At 36.4% G+C, this 22,097-nt stretch overlaps 1 protein-coding gene across 1 annotated transcript in view; it reads left to right on the forward strand.

Moving 5' to 3' along the window:
- NSF (N-ethylmaleimide sensitive factor, vesicle fusing ATPase) overlaps window positions 1-22,097 on the forward strand; it is a 144,680-nt gene that overhangs the window by 83,323 nt on the left and 39,260 nt on the right. The window contains exons 10-15 of the mRNA XM_077854029.1: window positions 1,349-1,514; window positions 2,308-2,382; window positions 2,748-2,935; window positions 12,105-12,200; window positions 14,710-14,866; window positions 16,835-16,968. Coding sequence (XP_077710155.1) covers window positions 1,349-1,514; window positions 2,308-2,382; window positions 2,748-2,935; window positions 12,105-12,200; window positions 14,710-14,866; window positions 16,835-16,968 — 816 coding nt within the window. The remainder of the gene's footprint in view (window positions 1-1,348; window positions 1,515-2,307; window positions 2,383-2,747; window positions 2,936-12,104; window positions 12,201-14,709; window positions 14,867-16,834; window positions 16,969-22,097) is intronic.

Genomic DNA, 22,097 nt, shown 5'->3' on the forward strand with positions numbered 1-22,097 from the left:
AAGAGAATACAAGATGCAAAGAGTTCCCAATTTTTTAATTAAAATAAATTTAAAATGTAGAAATAAATTAACAGCATGTTAATAGCATTTATCTTTAGGTATTATATATGTCATAGGTATGATATGACATAATTTATTTTTAACTTGTTTTACAACTTTTGCTCAGTTAACGTCTAATGCTTTTATAATGAATAAAGAAAAACCCAACTCTATTAAAAAAAAGATTCCTTACCAGCGGTTTAATGAATACCAACCATATCTAATCCTGAATCTCATTATGCCCATCATCTATATTATCCATATGTAAGTTATGTTCATTTTTACCTGTTTTGTTAATCCTGATACTTTTTTGTTTAAAAAAAAGAAAATTTATGGACTATGCTTCCTTTGGTTCCTAATAAGAGACTTAAGTACTTGAATATAAATTGTTAGGTCTGTGTTAACCTAATTAATTATTAGCATTTGAAAGTATTTGTGTCTATTAAAAGTTTCCCATATATAAACAATTTTCTTATAATGATGATTCTGTATTCAATAAATTCAAACAAATCACTGTGTGGAATAAACAACACCCCCTTGACTATTCTATAAACTATGTCTCTCACTTTCCTGTTAGGAAGAAGTACTTTGTTTTCATGTGATATAACCAAATATGAATCACGTTCACCTGTTTCCATCATCTGCCCATTCCTAGTCTACCTCTGGGTAGAGTTACTCCTTAACTATATAATATACAGACAAACTTTAAATCTGCAACTGAGACAGTCCTCTCACCAACATTCAAGGAAAATGGGAGTTGCCATTCATTGACTTAACACAGGCATCTGATAATTAGGAGTTCTTTCAAAAGTGAGATAAGAAATGTGTGTCAATGAACAGATTATTTGATGGACTCTTCACATTCATCAATACATAATGTGTCTTGTTGTTTTATGGCTATTAAATATGACATTCTGGAATGCCTTATCAGTTTGCAGAATTCTGAGAATGCGTTTCCAATAGGAAGAGAGGCTAGCAGGGGCAGCCCCGGTGGCTCAGTGGTTTAGCGCCACCTTTAGTCTGGGGCCTGATCATGGAGACCCAGGATCGAGTCCCACGTCGGGCTCCCTGCATGGAGCCTGCTCCCTCTGCCTGTGTCTCTGTCTCTCTGTCTCTCTCTCTCTGTGTCTCTCTGAATGAATGAATGAATGAATGAATGAGGGGCTAGCAGTCATGATTATACCTGCTATATTTATTAGTCAAAGTAAAGCAAAATCCATCTGTGACAGCTTTGTTTTGCTTTTTTTGATTAGTTTGTTTAGTAATATATTCAAATTATGACCTTTACTATAATTTCTTCCCTCACTAGCTTGGTGCTAACAGTGGTTTGCACATAATCATCTTTGATGAAATTGATGCTATCTGCAAGCAGAGAGGGAGCATGGCTGGTAGCACAGGAGTTCATGACACTGTCGTCAACCAGTTGCTGTCCAAAATTGATGGGGTAGAGCAACTGAACAACATCTTAGTCATTGGTATGTTTGCTTTAAAAAACAAAAGTTCTATGATTTCAAAAACATTAGACACATAGATTCTGAAGTAAGATCTGTGTAGATTGTAGTTAATACTGTACTGCCCATGTTTCCAAATTAGAATCAAGTGATAGTGAAGAATCTTAAGTATGTATTTTAATGTCTAGCCTTAATAGGACAAATAAAAGATGAGTTTTAGTGACTCATGGGTATATGCTCATAGCTTAAAGATGAAAAAGGCAGCACAGTGTAATGCAGTGGTTTTCAAATTGCATCCTATAGGCCTCCAGGGGCCCTCAGAGGTGCCTCAGGGTCTGTGAGTGAGCTTCAGATCATGTATCCCAATTATAACTTCTTTTAACTGTTTCATATACTGAGGTTCTTCTGAAGATGACTTTAAAAACAAAACAAAACTTCTGATATTTATGATGTTTGAAAACCATTGGCCTACAAAAAAAGAGAGGGACTTTGGGGTTGGACAGATAATGTTCACATTACCTCTCTCACTTTGACTGGCTTCTTAGCCTCTCTGAACCTTACCCTCTCTTTTTAAATATTTGAAGTTTTCATTACATTTATCGTCCATTGGCTATATAATATAGTGAAATACCAAAGCAGAGTCTTCAGGTATTTCCATTAGAACAGATCAAGAACAAATGAGAATAAATAGTTTTCTATTTGACGTTTATAAAAAATGTCTTAGCTTGTTTGAGAAATTACTGTTCTTACATATATTAAAGGGAAATTTTATCTTATTTTTGAACTGTTGTTATTTTGTTTTGAAATATGTGCTCAGGAATGACCAATAGACCAGATCTGATAGATGAGGCTCTCCTTCGACCTGGAAGACTGGAAGTTAAAATGGAGATAGGTAAGCAGGTCTGTCACTGATTGGGGGGAGGTTGTGTGTTTAGAATTCATTAGTAAGGGGATCCCTGGGTGGCTCAGCGGTTTAGTGCCTGCCTTCAGCCCAGGGCGTGATCCTGGAGTCCCTGGATCGAGTCCCACGTTGGGCTCCCTGCATGGAGCCTGCTTCTCCCTCTGCCTGTGTCTCTGCCTCTCTCTGTGTGTCTCTCATGAATAAATAAATAAAATTAAAAAAAAAAAAAGAATTCAGGTCCATAACTTTATTTTGGTTAGAGAAGTTGTCTATCATGAAGAGCACATGCTTACCTGCTTAAATACCTAAGAAAAGTATTAGGATAATAATTTCTATTTTATTTTCAATTTTATCAGGCTTACCAGATGAGAAAGGTCGATTACAGATCCTTCATATCCACACAGCACGGATGAGAGGGCATCAGTTACTCTCTGCTGACGTAGACATTAAAGAACTGGCTGTAGAGACCAAGAATTTCAGTGGTGCTGAACTGGAAGGTCTGGTGCGGGCGGCACAGTCCACTGCTATGAACCGACACATTAAGGTCAGGAAAATCAACTAACACATTAGAAATCTGCAGCTCTCTAAATACTGTGTCAGTGTTCTTTCTCTTTCCTTTCAAACAAGCCAAGGGCTATAGTAATGCTGACTTTTGACAGAGAAGAGGCATGGTAAATGGAATTGTCAACTGCCAAAGCTTCAGAGTGGTAATGCTGGCATCTGCCCCACAGTGACCACTAGCACATCTGCCTTAGCTTGCCACCATCTTATACAGACATGTGAATATGAAGATGATGAAGAATTTAATTTTTAATCTTTGTACCGTATTGAATTGTAACATGTCATAGGAAGTTGGGTTTCTACAGTGGCTGCTGGAATTATGGAGGCTGCTTTGTTCAGCACATATGCTGTGAATACCTGCTGTTTTCTGACTATTAAGCTGGAGACACAAAGATGATAAAAAACAGCCTCTCCCCTCAAGGAATTCAGAGTCAGGCGAATGGACATGTTTGCAAATTAGTACGATAACGTTATTGATACTGTGGTAGGAAGACATAACCAGGATACGTTTATGTTGATAAAATGCTTTTGAGTCTTTACTCTCTGTTCTCTTCAGGGATAGATGGATGACTCCCAGATTTACATCTCATCTTTTGAAAGCTTCTTTCTCCCAGTTTCAGATTTATATAAAATGCCTCTACCTGGATATTTTATCAGACCTCACATTTAATATTCCAAAACCAAATTCACGACCTTTTTTTTTTTTTAACTGCTTTTCTACCTGTTCCTATTTTCCTGTTTATCATAATCTCCCAGGAGTAAAACTTCAGGATTATCTTTAATTCTTGCCACTCTGGTGCACCCTACATCAAGTCATTTGCCAAATTTTGTCACTTCTGTATTGGCAGTGTCCTTAGTTTCTACTCACTTTATGTTTGATTAGTCTTCCTGTTTCATACTATTCTACCCTACAGAAACTTTCAGGACGAAGTAGACTTCTTAGCCTGATCTTTAAGGTCCTCTAGATCTGACCCTAAACTGACCTTTCCAAATGTGTTCCCAGTTATTCTCCATACTTTAGCCAAACTTAAATACTCATTGGTCATCAGGCATTAACTTATTTTTTTCACTTCTCTGCTTTTGCAGAAGTCTTTACCCTCTATGTTTACTTGTCTTTTTAATACCTAGTTCATATGACACCACTTTCTTCAAATCTTTTCTGATTGTCTCCTTAAGAAGTATTTATTGTCTTCCTTCTTGAAATAGTAATGTGTCACTTATGGTACGTTTTTGACTGACTTTGGTTCACAGTAGATTCAGTCAGCACCTACTCTATGCCAGATCCTGTGCTTGGCGGTTAATGCTATACCTGAAAGAATTAAACCATCTACTGATAAGCAGCCCACAGTTTAATCTCCACATTCAGTAACAGAAAGTACAGGAGATGTAAGGAAGTGGAAAGTTGTCATATGTGGTCAACTTGTGGGGTGAGGGGATGCTTCACAGAGAAATTTCTGGGTGAATGCATCTCTTGGTAGGTAGAAAGAACAGAGACACAAAATAGCATGGTGCGTTAGGGTAATTCAGTATTGCTTCATCATAAAAGGTAGGGGAGGGGAGGTAGAGACATTGTGGTGAAGAAGTCAGGAGACTAAAGCAGGGAGTGGAACACAAAGAGCCTTTTATATTGTGCTAAGAAGTATGGACTTTTTTTCCTGTGAGTGGTGCTAAGCCATTGAAGAGTTTTAAGAATAGCAGTGACATAGTGCTAAAACATAAGCTCACCCTGGCAGCTGAGTCGAGTGGAGTATTATGGAGAGTGGAGTTGGCAACATCCTATCACTGGTTCTAACCAGAAGATCAGCAAACTGTGGCTCATGGTCCATATCCAGTTCACCACCAGCTTTTATAAATAGTGTTTTTGGAGAACATGCCCATTTATTTATGTCTTGTCAGTGGCTGCTTTCAATGGTAGAGTTGAATATTTACAACAAGGACTGCATGGCCCACAAAGCCTAAAATAGTTACTATCTCATTCTTTACAGAAAAAGTTTGTCAATCTCTGTTTTAGACTTAAGTCCATATCTTATACGTGTCTGAATCTCCCAAGTGCCCCAAATAGATCTAAATACTGAGAACATAGCAGATGTTTGGTAAATATTTCTAAGATTACAAGCGTATGTCTCTGTTCTGAATCAGGCTCTACCCATAAGTCATAATTTCCCTACATAATAGAAGTGACTTTGTTCTAGCTTAAGAATGCCAAAAGTTGGTCAGCCTGGGTGGCTCAGCGGTTTAGTGCTGCCTTCGGTCCAGGGCCTGATCCTGGAGACCCAGGATCGAGTTCCGTGTCGGGCTCCCTGCATGGAGCTTGCTTCTCCCTCTGCCTGTGTCTCTGCCTTTCTCTCTCTCTCTCTGTCTCTCATGAATAAATAAATAAAATCTTTAAAAAAAAAAAAAAAAAGAATGCCAAAAGTCAGGATAGTGTGGGAAATACAGTATTGGGTCCTTTATAGAATGGATCCATCCATCCATCCATTATTCATTCACCCATTCACCCTTTCTCCTTGCCATAAGAAATGTCTTAGAAGTGATGGGGACTTCAAGAAAAATTGTGTAAATGATGTGAGGATTGTTCCCCACCATACTGATCTTTCATCTCAGACCACATCAGTGCATCTTGGTATAATTCAAAGTGTCTGGTATATTATCAGAATTTTCATAGGCACAGGCCACCAGATTTTTCTTAGTCAATTGTCATTTTTACCACAATAGTCCTACCACAAAATGTCACTCTAAGCCATTCTTTCACTAAGGAGCATGTTTTCTTCAAGTACATATTGGGTTTATATAGACACAAAGCAAAAAGTGATGGTGGAAAGATCACAGATTTTGTAATCAGAAGGTATGGCTATGCATTATACTCCTTTCACTTTTTTATTTTTTATTTTTTTTAAGATTTAAAAAATTTATTTATTTGACAGAGAGAGGGAGAAAGAGGGAGAGAGAGCCCAAGCAGGGAGGAGAGGGAGAAGCAGGCTCCCCGCTGAGCAGGGAGCCCAATACAGGACTTAATTCCAGGACCCTGGGATCATGACCTGTGCCGAAGGAGGACATTTAACTGACAGAGCCACCCAGGTGCCTCTCCCTTTTTTATTTCTGTCAGGGGGAAATAACTACTTCATCAGGCTCCGGTGAAAATCAAGTCAATTACCATATATGGAAGTGTGTTACAAACTATATAAATGTTAATTATTTCCATTTTTGTTATTGGCCAATTTGAGAGCACACCAATATATATCGTTTCCAATGCCTGAGTTTTGGAATTTGTTGACTATTTACAGTTTTAATTTGTTCCATTGTAAATGTTAGTTACCGTTGTACAGAATGTGTTATCCTTCAGATTTTCAAGTAAGAAGTAGTGCAAATAGTTGATACTCTTGCTCTCACTTTTCCCATGTGGCTACTTTTAAACTTTAGGTAATGCATATTGACTTGTGATTAGTATCTTTTATACCAAAAGCTTTTAATTTTTTTCAGTATCTATGGAATATCTAATACAAGTGACTATTTAGGCACTTCAGGGAAGAGAAAGGTTTATAGGACACTAACCCTTAGCCTCCAAAAAGAAATAATGTGACCATTTATTTCCTTTTCTACGTCTTTAAAAAAATCTGTGTGATCAAAGGTCTTTAAACACTGTTTTCCCAACAAGACTCCTCAGCTGAACCAAAAGGCATAAAGTTGTAATATTTCCATTGCTGTAGATGTTCATAGCTTTACTAATAGTGATTGATTAGTAAGTATTTAATTTGAAATCTATGATCTGAAGTTGATATACAACTTTAAAACATCCACAGCATTCAACTGTTCTAATATCCTGTCTTTGTATTATTAAAAGCGATAATTGGTTTTATTTTGCGTCCTTTTCAAAAGATTTATTAGGTTTAAATAAAGTCAGGTGGATCAACAAAATGAGTCTTCCCTTTTGGACTTTTTTTCAAGTTTTCTGAAACGAGGAAAAAATCCAGTTGTAAACACCTGATACTCATGTCATTTGTACTTGAACCCATGTTTGTGGTCAACTGAAATTCATGTGACATTTGGTTATTTTTTCTTGAAAGGAATTTCTGCTTCAGGTAGAAAAGATTCATAACCCAAATTTCTTCTGCTCTAATTAGTTGTAAGGAAGTAAATTGAGGACATGCACACACACACACACACAACACACAAACACTCTACACCTGAATCAAAGCTCTGATTTATGTTTGCAGAATTTCAGTAAAATTATTTATTTTCTGTAGAATTTTGATTGATTAAGGTCATTCTACCCTTAATTTAAGAGGAATGATAAGAACTTTGAAAGGTCAGATTTAAAAGGTTATGAAATTTAAGGGTGACCACTTGATATTTGCTAGTGTTGAAATACAAGTTTATTAGTTTCTGCAGGTATAAGCTGAAAGATGTTGCCTCTTCTATATTGATTAGCTGTTATAAATAAAATGCAGGAAAAAATCACAGTAATTCAAACAAATGAAAAGAGATTTTCTGAATGAGTAAAAATTCAGAATTATAGAATATTTTAAAATTAGATTTTACTAATTTTGATAAAATAGTAAAAGTTAGCCAAGAGAAGTCCTTAGAAAACTTAATGAATAGGCAGGAATAATTTGTAATTAGAATATTGATTGTTTACAGTTAGGTAATTTATAAAATTCCTGGTATACCTGACAACTTGTTGTAAAATAACTCTCCCCTAACCATCTTAATTCACTTTTAATTCATTGGGTGAGTCCTTTTTTAGTAGTAAAAAAAGATAAGTTTCACACAGCTTCAGTCCTGAAATCAATCATATTTTTTGCAAATGTCAAAAGTTAAGATTTTCACTTCATGTTGCCGTATGTTTCTATCATTTGAGTTCACTTTAACCAGCAGAGGAAATCAAAACACAAAACATCATAGTAGAAACTCAGGGCTATATAGAGAGGGGACATTTGGAATGAGGCTGGAGGCTGGGGGCTTCATTGGGTTTTAACATGATTCTGTCCGAGCTCCTTCTTCACATTCACTTGAGAGGTTACACTTTGTAGAATTCTTTTTTTTTATTATTATTATTTTTTATTTATTTATTTTATTTTTTTTATTGGTGTTCAATTTACCAACATACAGAATAACCCCCAGTGCCCGTCACCCAATCACTCCCACCCCCTGCCCTCCTCCCCTTCTACCACCCCTAGTTCGTTTCCCAGAGTTAGCAGTCTTTACGTTATGTCTCCCTTTCTGATATTTCCCACACATTTCTTCTCCCTTCCCTTATATTCCCTTTCACTATTATTTATATTCTCCATATGAATGAGGACATATAATGTTTGTCCTTCTCCGACTGACTTACTTCACTCAGCATAATACCCTCCAGTTCCATCCACGTTGAAGCAAATGGTGGGTATTTGTCATTTCTAATAGCTGAGTAATATTCCATTGTATACATAAACCACATCTTCTTTATCCACTCATCTTTCTGTGGACACTGAGGCTCCTTCCACAGTTTGGCTATTGTGGCCATTGCTGCTATAAACATCGGGGTGCAGGTGTCCCGGTGTTTCATTGCATCTGTATCTTTGGGGTAAATCCCCAACAGTGCAATTGCTGGGTCGTAGGGCAGGTCTATTTTTAACTCTCTGAGGAACCTCCACACAGTTTTCCAGAGTGGCTGCACCAGGAAGACATAGACATGGCCAACATGCATATGAGAAAATGCTCTGCATCACTTGCCATCAGGGAAATACAAATCAAAACTTTGTAGAACTCCTTAAGACGTGTCAGAAGTTGGGCAGCCCGGGTGGCTCAGCGGTTTAGCGCCACCTTCAGTCCAGGGCGTGGTCCTGGAGACTCAGGATCAAGTCCCACGTCACGCTCCCTGCATGGAGCCTGCTTCTCCCTCTGCCTGTCTCTGCCTCTCTCTCTGTGTGGCTCTCATGAATAAATAAATAAAATCTTTTAAAAAAATTATCCTACCCTTAATTTTTTTTAAAGATTTTATTTATTCATGACAGAGAGGCAGAGACACAGGCAGAGGGAGAGGGAGAGAAGCAGCTCCACACAGGGAGCCTGACATGGGACTCGATCCCGGGTCTCCAGGATCACACCCTGGGCCGAAGGTGGCGCCAAACCGCTGGGCCACTGGGGCTGCCCCTACCCTTAATTTAAGAAAACTCCCAGGCTTATATAAGGATAAAAGCAAAAATGGGTATGATGAAATGAAATAATGTATATGAACATACTTTATAAAGCACAGGGCACCTGGGCGGGTCAGTTGGTTAAGTGTCTCCTTTTGGCTCAGGTCATGATCCCAAGGTCCTGGGATTGACCTGTGTCTGGCTACCTGCTGAACAGGGAGCCTGCTTCTTCCTCTCCCTCTGTCCCCCCACCCCCTCTCATGCTCACGCTCTCTCTTGCTCTCAAATAAAATCTTTAAAAATAAATAAATAAATAATAATAAAATAAACTATAGAACACTATAGAGATTTATATATTATGAACTGAGCACTATAATTTTTTCATAGAGGTTCTTGTTTCTTGTAACACCATTTCCTTTCTTTAACTTAGAAATGTCAAATAAGAGACACCTGGGTGGCTCAGCTGTTTAGCGCCTGCCTTTGGCCCAGGGTGTGATCCTGGAGTCCTGGGATCGAGTCCCGGGATCAAGTCCTACATCAAGCTCCCTGCATGGAGCCTGCTTCTCTCTCTGCCTATGTCTCTGTCTCTCTCTTCTCTCTCTTTCTCTCTGTGTCTCTCATGAATAAATAAATAAATAAATAAATAAATAAATAAATAAATAAATAAAAAACAAACAAACAAAAGAAATGTCAAATAAATGTGGTTAATTTTGTTTGTTTGAGAACATGAATAGGAGGAGGAGCAGAGGGAGAGGGAGCAGGAGAAAGAATCTCTCAGGCAGACTCCATATCAAGCATGAAGCTTGATGTGGGGCTCGATCGCATGATCCTGAGATTATGACCTGAGTTAAACCAATCATTGGACTCAACCAACTGAGCCACTCGGGTACCCTGAATGTGGTTAATATTTATTAAATGCCTAATATGTGCCAATGAAAACCCTATTAATAATTTAAATGGTAATTGTTCTCTGTATTTAAGTAGAATCTATTGTATCTACTTAAATGTTATTTGTTACTTTCTTTTTAAAAATATAGAAGTCAGGTATGAGTACATTCTCTTTGTAGAAGACTCAAGGATGCCAAGTGATAAAGGGAAAAGTGAAAAAGGCTATCTGAAATACCCCTTCCCTTTCCCTCTCCAGAAATAGCCAGTGTTTGGGTTATATCTTCATAGTCTGTTTTCCTTACATTTACATTCATGTGTGTGTGCGCGCTTTTTTTTTTGTATGTGCGCTTTTTAAAGAAAAAATCAGTGGAATTATACTACAGTTTATATTTTTCACTTGACAGTGTATCTTAGATAGCTTTCCATGTCTGTATTTATAAGTCTTCATTATTTTGGACAAATGTTCAGTATTCTAGAATATTATAGCATAATTTAAAATGTAAGATCCATGAGGGCAGGAATCCTGTCAGTTTTATATTCTGATATGTCTCTAGTACCTAGAACAGTACATAATACTATTGTGAAAGTGCTTGCCTGTACCTCCCTAAGTGCATGTGAGGATTTTTTTCTGGTGGAGATAGCTGGGTATATTTTTGAAGACCACATTGTCATCTAGTTTCTAGTATTACTGGTGAGAGATGCCAGTTTTATTCTGGTTTCTTTGCAGCTAACTTGAATCTCTCTCCCCAAAAGGTTCAAGGACTTCCTCTTCACCTTTGGTGTTGTGATAGTTTACAACAGTGTGTCTCGACAGGTGTGGGATTTTTTTTTTTTTTTACTCATCCCTCCAGCACTCATTGAATCTTTTAAACTGCAAAGATACTCCTTTTATTCAGCTGTGGAAAACATTTTTTCTTCTGTCTTCTGTTGTTTTTTCTCTGTCATCCTTTCTCTTCTTCCTTCTGAGACTCCTCTTCAGTCAGTGTTAAATTTCTGGATGTATCTTCCATGATTTTTAACCTTTCTCTTTAACTTTGTCATTTCATGGGATTTGGGTCAGGAGAGAGATAAATGTGTTCTGTTTGCCATCTTGATCCAGTTTCAGACATAGTTCCTTTTATCCCATAAGGCTGACTTTTTACAAAATGTCTGTCATTTCATTTGTCTCAACAATCTGTTCTAAAAGAATATGAATCATATTTTATAATAATCGATGGAAGGTTGATATTGCTTAACCTACTTTTGTTTTACAGTCATATTTTTTTGAAAGATACCTTTTTAAAAAAACGTAATGCCATTTAAAAATTTGACTCACTTGCCTTGTGCTATTGGGAGTGAGCCCAGTCACATTTAAAAATGTGTTGGTATCTCAATCACTCATCAGGTCCAGGCAGCTCCAAGTGCTGATAAAGGCCTTGATGCTTCTCCAGATGTCTATTCTAAGTGTTAGCTCCAGGTGCAGTAAGCAGAATATTGGAGCTGGCACATAGGTTCTCAACCACAAAGTATGACTACAAATCAAAGTTGTAGGTCCATAGTCTTCTAGAATAATGGCACGCAAACCTAGTTGAGCATCAGAATCCCCTGTGGCACTTTATAAAAATATAAATGTATGGACCCTCTGTTGGACCTGTGAAATCAAAATCCTGAGGGAAGTGGGGCTGGGCTTCTGTATATCTTTAAAGGCTCTAGAGGTTATGCTGGTATGCAGCCAAGGATGAGAACCACTGTTCTGAGAGACCCCCTGAATGTATTTTCTCCTCTTCGTGCCTTATTTTGAAATAAATAAATAAATATATATATATATATATATATTTTAAAAAGCTATTCAATGTTCTTTGTTACAAATGTGTCATAATTTCCCGAACTGATATCCTCTAGACATTCTAATTTGCTTCTAATCTTCTGCTATTATAAATTATTCTAATGGATATCCTGATATAGGTAACTTTGCATACATTTGTGGATATATTCAGAGATAAATTCCTAGAAGTGGAATTGTTCAGGCAAAGGTTATGTATATGAATTTGAGAGATGTTTTTTGTCTGTGAAAATAACGCTTTTTTAAGTCCTTGGGTATTATGTTCTTAGACTGAAAATATTCTTAAATCTTGGAAGTCCTTACATTTCGTTTTTATTTCTAATTAGGCCAGTACTAAGGTGGAAGTGGACATGGAGAAAGCAGAGAGCCTGCAGGTGACAAGAGGAGACTTCCTTGCTTCTTTGGAGAATGATATCAAACCAGTGAGTATGAATACTGAATGATGGATAAGCCAAAAAATGACCATAATTCAAGAGAAAAGTAAATGCTGTTTTACCCAATATTCTGAATGGTTATACCATACATACTTTTAAAAATCAGAAAATCTCAGTATTGGAAGTGACCAGGATGAGAAACATTTGCACATTAATGCTGGTGGCTGGGTAATTAATCAGTACTTAATTTAAATTACTTCTCATGATAGGGAGATCACCATATCATAACACGTGGTATTGTCAGACTTAATTTTTGCAATTCAGTTGGATGTAAAATGAAGTTTCAGTTTAGTCTTGATTTGCATACTGATTACTTATGAAGTTAAGCATTTCTCTGTAAGTTTATTGGTCAGATGAATGTCTTCTGTGAAATGCTATTCATGTCTTTTGCCTATATTTCTGTTGTATTGTTTATTGTTTATTCTTTATTTTTATTTGGTCTGTATAAGTTCATTCTATATTCTTGACAGTAATTATTTGTTATAACTATCTCCTTAAAAGACAAAAATCAATTTGGTTTAGCCCTGTCTACTTTTTTTATGATTATTGTGACTTTTAAATATAAACTAATTACTTTCAGAAGTTATTGAGCAATGGAAATGATTTAATTTTTTGCTCTTGTCCTTTTTAATAGTTACTGAAAATATTAGAGCACAGCCTGATTTATTCCAAGATTTTTTATAAATTTATTTTTTATTTGTGTTCAATTTGCCAACATATAGAATAACACCCAGTGCTCATCCCGTCAGTGCCCACCTCAGTGCCTGTCACCCAGTCACCCCCACCCCCCGCCCACCTCCCCTTCTACCACCCCAAGATTTTTTTTAATGACAAATAATTTGGCTACCAGGAAGGGGAAACTAAGATAACTTACTTAGTCTAGTAATTAACAACTTTTATTTATTACATGGGTCTAGGGGATAAGGCAGGAAATAAAATGACAGAATAAGTAAGGAAGACTCCTACGTATGTTTAGCCTGGGAGGGTCACTGTTTCCTGGTTCAGGTATCTTCCTGCTGTTTCTTTGAGACTTGGAGGGTGTACTTGGAATCATTAAAGACAAAAGCCAGACAGTCTACATGTTTCCTTACAGTAGCCATTCAACCATTGCTTCCTAGGCTCCTCTTTTATAACTTTTTATAGGGCCATCTAGTGTCCTGTATCCAGACCAGGGAATTATAACTTTCTTCTTTATTTAGGAATCAAAGGACTAGTGTGTGCAATGATGAGAAGGTGGTCTGCAAAATGATTTGGTGGTAAAATAACAGAGTAATGAGACCACTGTATATTAAGAGACAGTATTAGAATGATTTCTATGAGCAACAGGTTCTTTTAAAAAAATTATGTATTTATTCATGAGAGAGTCGGAGAGAGGGGCAGAAACATAAGCAGAGAGAGAAGCAGGTTCCCTTTGAGGAGCCTGATGCAGGACTCAATCCCAGGACCACAGATCACAATCTGAACCAAAGGCAGACGCTCAACCACTGAGCCATCCAGGCGTCCCTGGGCCACAAGTTCTAATGTTAAAATCATTCCATAAGTTGGGAGATGAAAAATTGACTTTTTGAGGGATGTGATAGTTTTTTAAAATTTGAAATTCTCAAGATATGTGATCCCTAGATTATGAAATGAGTAGGGTTATGTGTTCCTACTCATTTCTTCACTTGTCAACCTTAAGAAAACACAATTCACTTAAGTCACTAAATACTAATGTTACTGACTCCTATTGGCAACTGGCTTGATGGGAGTTACAATGTGAAAGTAGAAGTTGAAAATGAAGAGGGATGTGATTTAAGCTCTAATATGTAGCGAGCACACATAAGATTATTATATATAGTATTGCTTTTATTTCCTTTTTCTCATACTTTATAGTCTTTTACTATAGCTACTCCTTTCTACCTCATTCTAACTCTTATATTTACACAACTAGGCTTACCTTGGTGCCATTTAGCATATGTCCCCCACCACCAAGCTGATATGGACAAGATCCTCTCATTACCACTTCATTTCCCATTTTAATCTGAGACACCTACAGTCATTGTGAAGATAGTATTTCTGTCTGCTGAGCTAACTGATTCTAATTTCTAAGTCTATAACCTCTTTTTCTCTTTGTTCTTAATAGAAGGCCACAACTAGTGTACTCCTTACAGAAACAAGCGCATTGGAACTACCCTTTCTCAGGGATTACAAGGGTTTAGGCTCTTGTAGAATCTGACCCAAGAATCTGTTTTATTCTCCTAAATCATGCAAAGTCACCCTAAGTCACCACTCCCCACACCCCATACCCCACTCACTACTGGGTAAAGGTTAAATAAGAATTATAAAGTAATGGGTATTTTGTTTTTGCTTTTATTTGTTTTTCAAACTTTTTACATTAATAAGGATATTGCTCAACACTTTTAGTGTGTAGGAATTATTACTCATCTTTTATACTTTTAAGTGTTTTAGTTTTTATACTAACAACCAAAATGGTTTAAATTATCCTTTTCCTCCATAGGCATTTGGCACAAACCAAGAGGATTATGCAAGTTACATTATGAATGGTATTATCAAATGGGGTGATCCAGTTACTCGAGTTCTGGAAGATGGGGAGCTGCTGGTTCAACAGACTAAAAATAGTGACCGTACACCACTGGTTAGCGTCCTTTTGGAAGGTGAGAAAAAAATGAAGAGATGGGAGTAAGAGAAAAAAAAAAAAAGCACTTTTACAAAGTTTTTTATTTAGCATATTCCAGAAAAATGGATTATTTTCCATTCTAAATCTCTTCATTATCTAAAAATAGTAATCCAGACTATGTACTTGTATTGTGCATAAATTAAAGTTTTCTTGGAGTAGAATGTTGTTGATAAATGATAGCACTAGTTTTCTTGTGGGAGAGTATCTAAATTTCTGTTACTTCTGCTACCACAGAGTACCTGAGTCAATTACATATTCACCAAGTACTATCTTATGTAATAGACTATATGATACCTCATAGTACTCGATTCAATTAAATAAGTATTCATTGAGTAATTTTAGGCATGGAACCAGTTGCTAAGGATATAAAGACATTCACAGAGTTCAGTCTGGTCATGAAAACAAAGGCATGTAAACAAATTCTTAAGTACAGTATTTATGTGTAAAGATGTGTGAGAATGCAAGTTATTTTGCCTAGGGATGATCAAAGAAAGCTAAAGGTGGTGTTTAATTTAGATTTTGAAGGATTAGTTAGGATTTTACCAAGTAGACAAAAAGGCCAATGACATTCTATTCACTAGTTACTTGTTTACAATTATAATTAGTGCAACAGAAACGTTTGTTAAGTCCACATGACAGCAGAATCTCATTCCTTCCAAAGTCTGGGAGTGAGGGCTCCCTGAAACACATTAAGCCAAGACCTGAAGGATGAGGAGAAGCTGGCCCAGCAAAGTAATTGGGGAAGATGTTTGAGGTGGAGGGACCAGTGTGTGAAAAAGGCCTGGGTGGGAAGGGGATTGAAACAGAAAGGGACATTGGCTAGACAAATGCCAATATTTAAGAACCAAGTAGAGCAGGAAGAGTTGACAAAGGACACTAAGCAAGAGTAACCAGAGAGGTAAGAGGGGGAGAAAGAGAAGACGCTATCACAGAAGTCAAGAAAAGTATGTTGCTTTTTTTAAAGGAGTTGTTCATTGTATCAAATATTTCTGAGAAGCCAACAGATAAAGTATCTGTTGGATTTGGTGACATGGAGGTCATTGATGACCCAGATGAAAGCCTGTTCCATGTAATGGCAGTGGAAGCCATAGGGTTTGTTTGAGGATGGAGGGAAAATGAAAACTGAAGGTGGCCAGCGTAGATAATTATTTAGAGAAGTTCCATTTTAAAGGTAAAAGAAGGAGTGGTGTTGAGAAGTGTGAGTCCAGAGTTTTTTGCTCTGTTTATTAAATTGTTAGGTAGGCTAAAGCATGCTGATATGCTGTTGGAAGGGTGATAGGGAAGAGGAAGAGATGGAACATATGGGGAAGAAGATACAGTCAGTGTCAGGTTCCTGAGAAGATGGGAAGGAAAAATTGGTTGGTTTATGGTTGGAAGAGGGACACATCTTCCAGTTCACAGAAGGGAAGAGGAGGAGATGTTTAAATACAGTTGATTTTACAGATTCAATTGCCTTTATGAGAAGGCCTAAATCTTTAAAATTTTAGCTTTGTAGGACACATTTGCTTCTATTAGACAGTTTTTTCCCTGCTCCCAATGTCATCTTCTAAGAAGATCATATTTTTTGTTAGACATATGATTTGATGGAACTAATAACATGAGTTACAGATATGCATTTGTATGCATTCTTTCCTTTTTTTTTTTTTTTTTAGGGAAAAAAAACAACAACCTTGCATTTTATATATTTAGCCAGAAGTTTGAAAGATTAAGACTGTGAGAAAGAAAGAAGGAATGTATTTCATCATACCTTTGAGAAATGCTAATCAGTTCATTAAGTTTAGTTGCTAATAAATAAGAGAAAACATGTCTGCTATGAAATTGTGTCAGGAAATGTTAATGAGCAACTAGTTGAGACCTCAGTACATTGTGGATAAAGGTTTAAACTTGTTTTATTCCCCTTTGCTTAGGTTGGCTTTTTTTCCCTGACTTGCGTATCTTTACACAGGCCCTCCTCATAGTGGGAAGACTGCTTTAGCAGCAAAGATTGCAGAGGAATCCAACTTCCCCTTCATCAAGATCTGTTCTCCTGATAAGATGATTGGCTTTTCTGAGACAGCCAAGTGTCAGGCCATGAAGAAGGTATCAAGATTTTTACTTTCATTTTAATCTCCTATCTCTTAGATACGTGTACACGTACACATGTATGTGTATATCTATCTTTGTACATGTATATATGTAAAAGCAACAGCAACTATATTCTCAAGTGGAACTAAATTATCAGTAGAATTTGAGTAAAACAATAACTATTTTAGGTAGATTTTGTAATGCATTTTTATTAGCATTGCTTAATCTTCCAAATTATGGGGTTCCTAAAAGATTTTATTTATTTGTGCATGAGAGCACAAGTGGGGTGGGGAGCAGAGGGAGAGGGAGAAGCAGACTTCTGCTGAGCAGGGAAACCAACACAAGGCTTGATCCCAGGACCCCGAGATCATGACCTGAGCCAAAGGCAGATGCTTAACTGAGCCACCCAGATGCCCCCAAATTATGTTTTGTTTAATACATATTACAGTTAATTTTCATTTCTTAAGTTTGTATTAACTTGATTGAAAAAATTCAAAGTAAAAATACTTGAGTAGAGGGGTGCCTGATGGCTGTCATTTCAGAGTCTCATTCTTAATTTATGCTTAGGTCATGATCTCAGAGTCGTGAGATTAAGCCCCATGTCAGACTCTGTGCTCAGCGCAGTCTGCTTGTCCCTCTCCCTCTGCTCCTCCTCTCTCTTTCTTTCTCTCTGTCTCTCTCACAAAGAAATAAGATCTTAAAAAAGTATTTGAATAGAGTGGAGCAAATTCATTTCAGATTTTTTTATCAGTGTACAGAATCGCACTGTTTGAGTCAATTAGATTGACTATGTAGTTTGGGAAAGAACAGAGGTATATCATTGGAAAGATATGCTCAAAACCCCAACAAAGGGATGGTGGTCTATTAGGTAACAATCAGAGTCTGCTTGGCAACTTAACATAGTCCTCATCCTTCTTCCTTTCTCTAAGTGCCATTTGTCACCTTCTTAATGCAGCTACTTTGAACTGTCAGTGAAAGTTAGAGCAACATAGAATAGAATCCTAGAGCTGAGGACTCTAAGACCGTCTGGTCCATCTCTCTTACATTCAAGCAAATGCCATATAAGGCTTCTAGGATAGTAAGTGGCTACTCTAAAAAGAAAAGTCAATGATGAAGATGTAATGACTGTTTCACGTCACTTGGTAGCCTGTGTTCCTACTGATAATTCTCCTGATTTGGTATACTCACAGGCAATGAAGAAGTTATTTTTTATATCTAGTTGAAGTATTTCTTTTACTTAAATCCAATATTTCATGCTTGATCTTTCATAGATATGAACTGTTAGGGAAAATCAGGATCTGAGAAAAGAGCTTTGAGAATTGGGGTGCTGCCTAATAAAAACAGCTCCAAAATTCTTTAACCTTGCTCCTAGGCCCCCACTTTATAAAGATAGAGGATACAATTGCTTTAGGTTTTCTTAAGGGAAGAGACTAAAGAGGAAATTAATGTTTTAAAAGAAGCAGACTCAAAAAAAAAAAAAAGAGAAAGTTTGAGAAGTTAGCTTCTTGTTTGTGCAGGTGGCAGAACATTGTTCGAATAGCGTGCTTCAAATGGATGGAGTGGGCAGAGCTTGAACCAGGATTCCTGTCCTGTACACTGCAGCATCAAGATAAATATTGTATGGGGCACCTGGGTGGCTCAGTCGGTCAAGCGTCTGCCTTCAGCTCAGGTCACGATCTCAGCGTCCTGGGATCGAGTCTGCATCATGAGCCCTGCATCTTGCTGGGCTCCCTGCTCAGTGGGGAGTCTGCTTCTCCCTCTGCCCCCACCCCACTTGTGTGCTCTCTCTCTCTCTCTCTCACACTCGCTTTCTCAAAGTAAAATAAATAAAATCTTAAAAAAAAAATTCTATATAAAGGTCTTTGAGTGTGAAAGAGAGAGAAATGTTGCCAGACACAAAAAGAACTTAAAAATCATAGTCTGTTTATTCAGTGTCTGAAGTGAAACCAGTAGTATCTGTCCTTCTGGGGAAAATCTAGACAGAATCACTAGAACCAGTAACTTGCCTAATGTTGGTTGGGTGGCTTTTCTTTGTTTTTTACTTTTTTCCCCTCTAAAGGGAACCTAAACAACTTCCTCTAGTGAAACTTTAAATAATAGCCATTGGTATCTGTGGCCATCGAATGTAGTATTTAATTGAACAGCTAATTCTGTTTGCATTTCCCTAACTCCATCTATTCCTTATACTTGTTCAAAAGTAGTAGTCTCCTGTGTAGATGGTAAATTACTCCATTGCTTTTCACCAGCTGCCAGCTTCTACCTCAGATGTACTCTGAGATGTGGGTGGAATGGTCCTAGTTTTTCTATAAAGTTTTAAAAAAGCACTTTAGGCTCCTACAGATCAAAGCTGCTTTGTAAGTGTGAGATATTATCATTTTTATTATTTTAATCTCTTGCAAATTGACTTGAGGGGGGAAGGTAATATGTGCTGGGTTTAGAGGCTTAAATGGTTAAATTAATGGCTTAATAACTTACGATTTAATCTTTAAATTGTTAAAGCCTTTCAAGGTAGAGTTTTAGATGAGTGGAAGGCTAAGGAATAGAAAAGTAAGTGTCTATACAAGCTTATTCAAAATTGTTTCAATTCATGATTCACTGTCTGGATCATCCATGCACCCTTAAAGTTACAAAAATTATTTTCATGTCATCAGTATAATAAATTCATATGAGACTTTGGTTTTCCTTGGCAAAAAAATGTCATTCCCTATAACTAAAGTACAGGAACAGAGAAAAGAATGAAGCATAGGAGTCTTAGAAATATATTAGAAATATTGCAAAATCTTTCCCTGCAAATAGTTTTCACATTGTTGCCTAATGATAGGTTGACAAAAGCCTGCGGGCTCAAACCAGTCTAAGGGTGCTAAGACTTCCAGGCTGCTTTTGAAAATGAAATATAAATGCCATTCCTCAGTATTTCTAGTCTACCTCCCACTGCTGTTCTCCTCTCTTCATTTTTAGTGTTAGGATAGGAAGATAATTTCTTTCTTTCTTTCTTTCTTTCTTTCTTTCTTTCTTTCTTTCTTTCTTTCTTTCTTCCTTTCTTTCCTTTCTTTCCTTTCTTTCCTTTCTTTCTTTCTTCAGAGAACAAATAATCTGTAATTTTTCATCAGTTCTGGAGAGGGCCTTTCTTTTTAGGTGCTGCTCCTCCCCAAAGGTGCAGCTTTTTAAATCACAAAAATAATTTAGAAAATAGAGAAAAGAGCACAGAAGAAAATAAAAAGAGAGTCTGTATCTGTCCTTCAGTTTTCTTCTATACTCAGACACACACTCTGTGTATTGGAGATCATATGGACATACTGCTTTAAACCTGCTTTCACTTAATGTATTGCCTTTTTTTCAAATGTATCTCAGCATTACGTTAATAGCTGTGTAATATTCGTTTAAACAGTCCTCTTTTGCTGAACATTTAGTTTATTTTGAGGTTTTTTCACAATTAAAAATAATATTTTGTAGAACTACTGAACTAGGGAAATCACTACTCCCCATTTTCCTACTAGATTTTTCTTAGAATAGCATCACATTTTATTCGCTAAGAACGTAGGCTTAGGTTTCAAATAGATCTGCATTTGAATCCCAGCTCCAACACACTTAACAGGTCTTATAGTCACTTAACCTATAAGCCTCTGTTTTGTCACCTATGAAATGAAGATAATATTCAGAATTAAGAGAGATGATAATCTATGTAAAGTATCATGCAGCGCCTTGGGATATCATATGTGCTCAATAGAGTGTAGTAGTTATTTTTATATATCATTATTACTGTATATACATTTCCAGTTGTTTCCTTAGGATAAATTCTCAGAATTGGGATTGCTAAAGTCAAACATTAATATTTTGAAGATTTTTGATAAATATTGATATAAGAACTCTTATGTAAAGTTACTGCTAGTTTATAAAGTCCACCTCTTCAATAAGTTGTACCAGTTTACATTCGCAGCCCCATCATGTGAGCGTCCGTTTCCTTGGACTCTCACCCACACTTGATGTTATTAAAATATTTTTTTCCAAAAAAAAAAATATATTTTTTTTTTTCCAGGGCGCCTGCTGGCTCAGTCAATGGAGTGTGTGACTCTTGATCTCAGGGTTGTGGGTTCAACCCCATGTTGGGTATAGAGATTACTTAAAAATAAATTTTTAAAAAATTAATTAATTAAAATATTTTTTGCCAATTTGAGAGGTAAAAGATTGGCATTTAAAATTATTTCCTCAGCTATACTTTAATGACCAAGTGCTCAATTTGAAAGATTTTTAAAAATGTTTTGTAATGGCAATAGTTAGTGAAATTCAAATATTACAATTTAATATAATTTAACACATTAATTTTTGTTAAAGAGAGATGCTCTAACTTGATTCATAGAATATCTTTACATACCATTTTATTACTTAAACCAAGAGGTTAAGAGTTTTTGTTAGTAGAGAGGGCCATTTGGCTTGCTTTAATGAGTATCTTAGATTTAATTATAATTAAGCGATTGCTTCTTGTTCACATGTGGATGGTGCTAAAATATAGGAAAGTAGTTTATTTTCAATTAATTTAAAATTTACCTTATACTTCTCTTAATTTGCTTAATAAATCCTTTCTCCATAGATAAACTCAACACTGCCATTATCCTCACATTTGGGGGTGGGGTGGGTGGAGATACCATATGTTCCATTAAGATATTTGAAGTGCTTATAGATCTTCTCTCCCCTCCCATTTTATATTTGTTTCACAATTCCATTCTATTTTTAAATTTTAGTTCTTTTATCCATATTTGCATCTATATATTTTAAAACTGTTTTACTAGTTCTGTTAGTGCCATTAAATGAACAAAAGAACACAACAGTAGAGTTTGATTTTAATTAATTACCTAATCTTGATGGTTTCTGAGTACAAAATCAGTATAGAGATGAAATAGAACAATCTGATGTGACTGAATTGTTTGAAGAAAATTAAGTAGGAATATCAGTGATTTATAAAACTATACCCATTATTAACATAATATAGTCTTGTTCTTAAAGGACTGAAAATTAATGGAAGAAATTTTCCTTTCCACTAGCTTTGCAAGAAGGAAATAATCTTCTTTGAATATGCTCCTGTAAATCCCACTGCAAATTGTAGTCTGTACAGAACAGAATCATGGTGCCTAATCCTCCTCTTTTCA

This window comes from Canis aureus, chromosome 16 (assembly GCF_053574225.1).
Source record: "Canis aureus isolate CA01 chromosome 16, VMU_Caureus_v.1.0, whole genome shotgun sequence".
Lineage (NCBI taxonomy): Eukaryota > Metazoa > Chordata > Mammalia > Carnivora > Canidae > Canis > Canis aureus.